The sequence below is a fragment of the Parus major genome, chromosome 5 (assembly GCF_001522545.3).
Source record: "Parus major isolate Abel chromosome 5, Parus_major1.1, whole genome shotgun sequence".
NCBI classification, from domain to species: domain Eukaryota; kingdom Metazoa; phylum Chordata; class Aves; order Passeriformes; family Paridae; genus Parus; species Parus major.
This window is the reverse complement of record NC_031774.1, coordinates 47,182,214-47,191,699: the sequence shown is the minus strand read 5'-3', so window position 1 is coordinate 47,191,699 and position 9,486 is coordinate 47,182,214. Positions and strand designations below refer to the sequence as shown.

Below are 9,486 nucleotides of genomic sequence, written 5' to 3'. Positions count from 1 at the left end.
GGAGGTGGGACTGCAATAGCTCGTGGCAGTGCGTGGTACACCTGGCACGCGTGCATCTGTCTGCTCATCGTTTTGGTTTCAAGCTGCTGTAGTACCTTATTTCTGCTGCCATAATGAAATGGTAAGGAAATGCCTTGTTAAAGTTTAGCTTAACATTATTAAAAACAAAACAGTAATTACAAGGCATCACAAATGAAAGAGAAAACAAGAGGCTTATAGCCATTTTGTAACACAGTTTGTCCTTGACCACCATGACCTGTTATTCACCTGGGCTTTGATGAGTAAAATAATCTCTGTGTTTGTGACCTTTACAGCCAGAGTTAGAAGGAGGAAGTAAAAAGGGAAGAGGGGAGGGGGGAGAAGGGAAGGAATATAGAGGAAAACAAAGAAGGGGAGTGTCCAGACAATATATATCTGTGTTCTGTCTCCATGTTTATCTATGTTTGTAACAACAAAATTACACATGTGAGTAAACAAGTACAAAGAAAAGAGTCATCACAAATGGGGAAATATAATTTATGTCACCACTCAATCATGATCTTTGTTGTTAACTGGAAAAAATCAGTCATCTTGATCCACCAGCATTTCATTCCTATTGGGAAAATAGAATTAATAGGAACAAACAGCACTTGTTTTCATTTGAACAATTTAAAAGTGTGTGAGAGGGCAAGGAGAATGAGAATGGGTGCGCACATGCAGTATGCCAACATGTGGGAGTAAACAGCCTGCTACTTGCATTCCCACCACCTGCCAAGGCAGTAACTGAGATGCACACAGAACTGAGACAGATGAAGGGACCACATCAGCCAGGGTGGGAAACCTCTCATGGAAACGTGTTTATCACATACCCCCACAGTGGTACTAATCTACAGAGTGAGAAGGTACAGGCAATTACTTTGTCATCCATATACAGGCTGAGGACCATGCAGAAGATTTGTCTCTGGATAGATTTTGGAAGAGCGGCTGTGATACGTGGCTGTCAGCTTCATGTGTGCTTCATCACAACACAGAAAGTCTGACTTCTGGCACCAAGGGTTATCTCCTGTTTCTAGTGATTCCAGGCACAACCTCCTGGTTTCCAGTAGGGTCCTAATCACACAACATTTGCACTCAAGCTCCTCCGCATGGTCAGAGGCAACAGAGAGGATGTTACAGCTACTGTTGAAATGGCTGAAGATTGTCAGCTTCTTTGGCTGAATAACAGAGATGATCCTTGCGAACCCTGTTTCATCAATATTTGCTTTGTTTCCTCCTTTCTTTTGGTTGGCTCTAATTTTTATCGGGTCTGTATAATGTTTAACATCTCTAATTAAGCAGAAGATGATGAAGCAGTATAAGTAACAGTGTGGGGAACAGCATGGTCAGCTGAATGCAACGGGGCTTCTGATTTTGTAAGTACTGCACATGCATTTCTTTTAGAGAGTTGGAAATGATGCTTTCTGCAGTCAATGGAATTTTAGTATTAGGTTAATTTCTTTTGTCTGTTTGTGATTTGGTTCTGTGTGGATGTTGCAATGAAATATTAACCAAGCAGATGTGCAAGGGACCAGTGGGACCTGCTGTTCTGGGGGAATATGCTTAGACTGAAATCAAACTAAAAAACCCTTTGAAGTCATGGGGACTTATTAAGTACTTGTTAAAAGAGAATACTGATGTAATCACCTTTCAGGTTGGAAACAGCCTTCACAGTGACTCAAAATTAGTATAATCCCACTAGTGACTGAACAACCAGGTCCAATTTAAAATCTCTTCTGGTGACTTAATTTATAAAGCAACAATTGAACTTCTAAGGCCAGGCTCTCTAATTAGGACTGGGGTAAGTGTAGGGGTGGGTGTAAGGCCACAATTTAAATTTAATTGCTCCTTTTAGTCCCATAGACAAACTAATACGTGGTCTGGAAGAGAATTGTTTTCTGAATTTCCAGCTTGCATAAAAGGTACTTCCAGACTTAACAAAGCTTTTACAATTTTTTCAGCTTTGAAATGTTAACTAAAATATTGGTGTCAAAATTTTTTTAATCTCAAAATGTTGAAATTAACATGATTTTTATCTTTAAAAGGAAAAGTAGGTGAGGAAAACTTGATGATAATATTCAGTGTTTTCCAGCTTTTGATAGAAGTACATATTTTAGATTTCTGTAGAGAATTATGATACCAGAAGAAGTTTTTTTAACTAATTTGTTACAGCAGAAGTTAAAAACATGCCTAATATAAGTTTGCTGCAGAAAAAAACCCCAAACTGTACTCTTTGCTTCAGTATTCTTTAAAATTTAGGCTAAGCCCTGTATGGACATAGGAAGTAAAACTGTTTTTTTCTTTCTCACTTATGTGTCCAATATCTCAATTAACTAGAGAAAAACAGACTATGACATGTTAAACATCAAATAATATAGTAGGAAGCACCTTTCATACTGTATTATTTCTTCTTTTTTCCACATAAGTACATAAGGGTTGTTTCAATTTTGCCTCTGTTGTTGTTGTTATTGTTGTTGTTGTGAAAAAAAGGCAGAGTTCTGCTTAAAAGAGATGAAAGTAGTTAAACTGTACTCCTGTAGATGCCATACTCCATATTTTGTTTTAAGGAAATTCAAATTTAGTGTTACTACTTGTTACTGTGGCCAGTGCAGTGGGCCCTGGCTGATCTTGGCTGGGCTCAGTACACTCAGATCCTAGCAAATATGAGAACACACAGCTATCTCTATGTTTGCTATGAAAACAAGAAAGACCATCAATATAAAAATAAAACAACTGGTTAATCACCAAGAAACCTTGAACTTGGGCTCCCATCAGAAATTCTAAATCTTTAGGTGTTACATACAGTCATCTGTCACATCTAGGAATGAAGGTAGGACCAAGAGAACTTTACCATGCACATGGGAATGTACGTTCCTGATAGAAATGGTTACAAATAGGCTGTATTGGCTGGAAACCAGAAGAGGACCCATGACAGTAGAAAAGTTCTAGAAATGTTTTCACATGGAATATTTGAATTTGAAATTTTGAAAATCTGAATATTTTCATTGATAGCTCGTTACAGTTCTGAAGAGGGTTTATATGAGATGCCTCCACAGAGCTCCAGGGAGCTGAATTCAGTAAACCAGAGACTTGTTCCAGCTCGTGTGGAGAGTTGGCGGCTCTTGTGAAGTATATCATGTCAGCTTTAGGAGAGCAAGCATAATGAAGAAACTTGTAATCTCCAAGGGAATTAATCTGTGTCCTTTGATGTCCAAATGGGATGAGTGCTCTCTTCCTCTTTGAGCCAGGTCCTTCCCACATGCCATGCAGGTTAACCCATGCTGAGGGGCAAACCACCACTTAAGAAGTTACAAACAAAACACTCGTTGCAGATCTCCCAAAGGGAAGATTCCTTCATTCCAAACATGCACCTCATTATCTGATGCAAACCCGCTGCTTGCCACATGCCCTTGTGCCCACCTGTCTGTGCACTGCTGTCATGGCACAAGGCTTTTGCCTTGAAGTTCATGTAGATAGATTACCTTCTTCCATCAGCTATCAGCTGTGGCCAGTAACTGGCCACGTGAGAAAACAGGGATGTGAATTTAACAAGCACAGGATAGTCTATGGCAGCTCCCTGTCCATGTGGGGCTGCCCTGAGGAATGTGAGGGAATTTACTCGGTCCCAGTGAGTACTGAGCTGCCTCACATTTCCTTATATTTATCAAGTTGCTTTTGGGCAGATGCTGTGGAGTATTTGATGTCTTTGTAACCTACACCCTGTCTTACCTTGTAATAACTTGTTTGTTTAGAGGTACCCTGCAGGAGACAGTGTTTCGGGAACAAAATGTCATTGTTAACAAAGATTATTATGGGCTGTAGCTCTATATATTCATTGCCAGTGCAAAAAAGTATTACTTTTTCAGAGCAGTTACCATAGAATATTATGAATTTATTATGCCTGACATTTTAATCTATAACCTATTTGAATTTGTTAAATAAATTTGACATTGTGTCCATGAGAACTTTAAGCATGTTATGTACATTAGATATTTACAGTTGAACTATGCTACATTTATGCTAACAAACTATTCATTATTTATTACTACCAAGCACATCATTATCATCTTCTCATTTAATGACTGTTTATTTTGTGGCAGAATAATTTGAAAAGAAGATGAAGTGTCTCCTGTGCCTGTGTTTACTCCTTGCTGTTCTTTGTGCTGTAATCCATTGCTGCCCTGAAGACATTTGCCATGAAGCCAACAATACTAATCTGCAGGATGGAAGAGAAAATTTATTAACATTCAGCTGTTACAAGAAAGGCTCTAACTATGCAGATTTTGTATTTAGATTTTACAAGGAGGCTGCATCAAAAGAAGTTGATAAAAATGTTTTCTTTTCTCCCATAAGCATCTCCACTGCCTTTGCCATGCTGGCTGTTGGTGCTAAATCAACCACTCTGTCTGAGATTCTTGAAGGCCTGGGTTTTGATGACGTGACTGAGACTAGCGTACGTGATGTACATGAAAGTTTTCACAAAGTTTTGTCAGTACTGAACTGTTCTGGTGTTAATTTCACATTGAATATAAGGAATGCCCTTTTTACAGCTATTGGGTATGAACCACACGACTCATTTTTACAAAACACCACAGAATTTTATGATGTAGATTTTCACTCTACTGATTTTCATAAACCAGAAGAAGCTAGAAAGCAAATCAATAAATATGTAGAGGAGAAAACCAAGGGGAAAATTCCTGAATTAGTCGGTCATCTTGATCCAAGTACTGTACTGGTTCTTGTTAACTATATTTATTTTAAAGGTAAGATACTTAATATTTCAATAGACAGCTTTGATACAAAATAAAAATTTTAGGGAACTTCTGATGACTTATTATCAGAGTGACAATTTAGGAAAGAGATAAACTGTGCGGTTTACTTTCAAGTAAAGGTTAGATCTGGCCAAAAGCAGAGTATCTGATTGCTGAGAAATACTGATTTTTTGGTTTTGACTCAACTTGCTTGAAAGCTGTGGACAGAAAAGTTCCACTCTAGTGGATACCTCATAGACAAGGATCCACGTAGTCTCACTGGTTGAGGCCGTAATGACTAAAGATGTGTCCAAGATCTCTATGCTGACTGTACAAGGCGGTCAGACTTGGTGGACTGACATCCTTGCACAGGGAACCCAGTTTTATGGTAGATCTACTAGGTGCTCTGCATGAAAACCTGGGACATAGCATCTTGAGGGCCTGTGCTCCTGGAGCCTTGCTCAAACATTAGAACTCTTTAATTGCTGATGAATTTCACACCAGGCTGAGTGCAGTGAGCTTGTGTGGGTTACAGCCTAACAGTAAAGGCATAAGAAGGTCCTGAAGGTGACTGAATGCTTAAGTGATTGCTTTTAAATGGCATAAAAGGCATTACACAGGCTCACAGTAGAAGAAGGACTCAAATGGTCATCAGCCTTTGGTTGTTCTTCAGCAAGACATGATGTGCTCACATGAAATATGATGAGTTTACTGCACAGTTAGAATGTTTGATTGTGTGTTATGGAGGAGTGATTTAATTAGCTTCTTCTCCCATCAATATGCCTCCAGTGTCCTACATTAAAGCTGGTCTAATTTAGATAAACCATTCTTTATGATCTTCATGCTTGAGTGCAACAACATCTCTTTTTCCCCCATTAGCTGCCTGGGAAAAGTCTTTTGATCCTTTGCGTACATATGAGGATGATTTTTTTGTGAACACAAATGCATCTGTTAGAGTCAATATGATGCAGCGTGATGGTACCGCAAACACTTACTACGACCAGGATCTCTCCTGTATGGTAGTAGAGCTGCCTTACCAGGGATTTGTACGAGCATTGCTTATTCTGCCTGGTGATGGAAAGATGAAGCAAGTGGAAGATGCTCTCTCCAAGGAAACTGTTTGTAAATGGCAGAGCAAACTTGTGACCAGGTAACTCTAAGTATATGGATTTCTATATTTGGGAACACTCTTTTTAAGAGAAAATGGCAATTTCAGATCACCTCCTACTGGACATAATGTCCTGATTTCATAAAGGGAAGTTTTAAGCAATTCCCCAAATGAGTCAGAGCAGAGCATAATCACCAAGAAACTGCAGGCTCTGTGACCTGACAGAAGGCGTCACAGCATTGTAACAGCTGCTTCAAAACTTGCTTGGCTACTTTTTGACTCCTTACCTCTTCTTTCACGGTGTTAACATGATTCATTTAGTTCACCATGTCTTAGATTTTATCCTCCTTTTCCCTTACATGAGTTCCCTTACTTCTCACTTGTGGTCTGCTTACTCTCCGTAACCCTTAGCCAAAAATCTCTACTAGCTGCGCATGTGGCACTGGAATGAAAGAGCGACAATAAGCACATTTCTTTTCCCAAAATCTAACAGAGAATGTAGATACAAGAAGATGTTGCATCTCTCAGGATGCCAAAATTGCTCAAGGAATACAAAGACTACCATCAAACAAATTCGCAATCAAAAGAATGCTTTCAAGTGTTGCTGAGTTGCGTACTATCCACCCTGCTGGCTGAGACGAGGCTGCAAGGGCTCACTGCTCTTTTGTTCTCTTTGATCAACAGGAGATTAAATCTGCAGTTACCAAAGTTTTCTATTAGTGGGTCTTATGATGTCAAAACCGTGTTTGAGCAGATGGGAATTACTGAATTGTTCTCAGGTAATGCTGATCTGTCTGGAATTAGCAGCAATCATGATCTCCAGGTTTCACAGGTAAGTAGACAGAGCTGGTGATGGGATGGTGGTTGGTTGTTTTGATCAGCTGTGTCTGCGATTTTCAAACACATTATTTCCCTCTTTATATTACTGAAGTTCTAAGTAAAACTCACAAAGACACGTAGGGGCTAGCTCAGTAATTGTGTTTTTTTACAGAAAGAATCTCCCAGCTAACATTTGTATTACTTTAATGCTGCTATTAAAAAGCTGGATATTAAATACATAGAAAAATTGGGCAACATTTTAAATAACTTCTTGGCAGTGGAATATAATAGCTTACATGAAGTTGTGTTAAGTAAACTACAAATGAGGAGTTCATTATGATATTTGTGTTGATTAATATCTCAATTTTTAATATTCCCCAAGTTTTCAGGAAATCTCCAGTTTGCAGTAGCAGAATTTGACAATGTCAGTTTGAGCTATGATTTAATGCTAAAGATGCCAAATACTGCCCCATATTAGCTTATAAATAGAAGTTTTCAGTTAACTTTGAAATAAGAGAAAGTGTTGCTAGTCTAAGCCCAAACCATCTAAGAAAATAAACTGGCTTGTACTTGGGGTATTTTTATCCCACTCTACTCAGCACTGGCGAAAATGCATTTCAGTGTGTCCGTGGTAATCTTTGGCCCTTCTTGCTCAGTCCTGGCATAGAAAACTCTCCTGTTTCAAACTGTTGGAGATTTATAATACAGTAAAGTTTCATCCACTGGATTTATTATTCCTTTCTTCTCCTAAATGTTCCATAAGAAGAGAATTTATTTTACTCCTTCTTCCTGTCCCATGTATGAACCTCAGTGTTTTTTTCCTATTCTGTGCAGGCAGTTCACAAGGCCTTGCTGGAAGTTGATGAGGCTGGCACTGAAGCTGTAGGAGGCACTGCCATAGTCTCTACCAGATTTTCCTATTCTTCTGATACCATCAAATTCAACAGGCCCTTCCTTATTTTGATCTCTGACAAACAAACCAGCACCACATTTTTCATGGGGAAAATTGTTGATCCTACGAAGAAGTAATCACTGGGTTATTTGGCATACTGATATTGGGTATGGGTTATAATGGCTAGAGTGTTTGCAGTTTTGGGCTAGGTAGTGCTGCTAACTAGTCTCTGATTGAGGGATATTCAGAAGTAAATGAGAAATTTCCTTATTGAATTAATAAGAAAAAGAATTGTAAAACAACACCATTAACTGCCACTTTTTAAATGTAACACGTTCCCCAGCTGAATAATTGTATTGGGTTTGCACGGCAAGGTTTTGGTAGTGGGGGCCTGTGGGGGCCTATGGGGGTGACTTCAAGCTACCAGAAGTTTCCCCCATATCTGACAGAGCCACTGCCAGCCAGCTCCAAGATGGATCTGTGGCTGCTGAAGGCTGAGCCAATCAGGAATGATAGTAACACCTCTGTGATAACATATTTGAGAAGGGAATAAAGTTATTTCGCAGAAGTAATTGAGTCCAGAGGAGTGCAGAGTGAGAAACCACAGTCCAGACACCAAGGTCAGTGATGAATGAGGGGAGGAGGTGCCAAAGCAAAGATCTACCTGCAGGCTGTGGTGCAGACCATGGTGAGCAGGCTGTCGCTGTGCTGCCCATGGAGGTCCAGGGGACAGCCGAGATCCACCTACAGCCCATAGAGGAGGCCCACTCGGGGGCAGGTGGGTGTCCAGGAGGAGGCTGTGACCCCATGGGAAGCCCACACTGGAGCACACTCCTGGCAGGACCTGTAGACCCATGAAGAGAGGAGCCCATGCCAGAGCAGGTTTGATGCCTGGACTTGTGACCCCGTGGGGGACCCGTGCTGGAGCAGCCTGTGCCTGAAGGAATGAATCCTGTGGAAGGGACCCACAATGGAGCAGTTAATAAAAAACTGTAGTCCATGGGAAGGACTCACACTGGAGAAGTTCATGGAGGACTGTTTTCTTTGTGGGGGACCCTACACTGGAGCAGGGGGAAGACTACTCTCCCTGAAGAAGAATAAACAGAAGAACCATGTGATGAACTGACCATGAGCCTTATTGCCCTTCTCCCTGAGCTGGGGAAAAGGTGTTTTTAAGATTTGTTTTACTTTTCATTATCCTGCTCTGCTTTTGATTGGTAATAAATTCAACTAATTTATCCAAGTTGAGTCTATTTTGCCTGTGACAATATTCAGTTTGTGATCTCTGCCTATCCTTATCTCGACTCATGAATCTTCCATTTTATTTTCTCTGCATTTTCCAGCTGAGGAAAGGAGTGATGGAATGACTTTAATGGGCACATGTCATCCAACCAAGGTCAAACCACCACAACAATTCAACTTATTAAAACATTTTCCAATTTTCCACGGCAGATAACCTTTTCTTAAGTATGTTGTTATTGTTAAAAGTGAATCTTCTCTGCTAAGGAGTTTTGTTCTGCTTTCAGTTCTGGATTACTCACTGAAACCTTTAACACAGTAGGCAACAACTCTTGTCATTCTACTCTGTCTTCTCCACTACTCACCTCAGCTGGTCCTTACAGAGTCCTTTCCTCCTTACATCACTCTTTGCTGCCAAGGCTGTTGTTTATCCTCAATCAACCTGTTCTTTCTCACATGTTTCAACTCTTTGCCTAGGACATCTTAAGAAATCATTGACAAAAGAGAAGAGAATAATCCCTGAAACAATAGACTTACTCTGATGTAGCTCTTACTGTGTCTCTTTGCACTCCACAGGGTCAGCAAAAAACTATAAGAGACAGTGACATTAGGCATAGCATGAACTGTCAAAGAATTGTCTGTGAAAAAATGTCATTCATTAA

At 40.0% G+C, this 9,486-nt stretch overlaps 1 protein-coding gene across 1 annotated transcript; it reads left to right on the top strand.

The window, feature by feature from the left end:
• Positions 1-1,295: 1,295 nt before the first annotated feature.
• On the top strand, positions 1,296-8,839 carry LOC107205377 (serine protease inhibitor 2.1-like). The gene is made up of 5 exons (XM_033515220.1): positions 1,296-1,391; positions 4,116-4,778; positions 5,646-5,916; positions 6,559-6,706; positions 7,528-8,839. Exons 2-5 carry the CDS (start codon positions 4,133-4,135, stop codon positions 7,720-7,722), a joined length of 1,260 nt encoding a protein of 419 aa, XP_033371111.1. The 5' UTR covers positions 1,296-1,391; positions 4,116-4,132; the 3' UTR covers positions 7,723-8,839.
• Positions 8,840-9,486: the final 647 nt, after the last annotated feature.

Excerpts from the sequence above, each read along its gene's own strand:
- LOC107205377 (XM_033515220.1), top strand. The coding sequence starts at position 4,133 with ATGAAGTGTCTCCTGTGCCTGTGTTTACTCCTTGCTGTTCTTTGTGCT. Across the intron at positions 4,779-5,645 it reads TAACTATATTTATTTTAAAG|CTGCCTGGGAAAAGTCTTTT; the intron begins GTAAGATACTTA and ends TTCCCCCATTAG. Across the intron at positions 6,707-7,527 it reads ATGATCTCCAGGTTTCACAG|GCAGTTCACAAGGCCTTGCT; the intron begins GTAAGTAGACAG and ends TATTCTGTGCAG.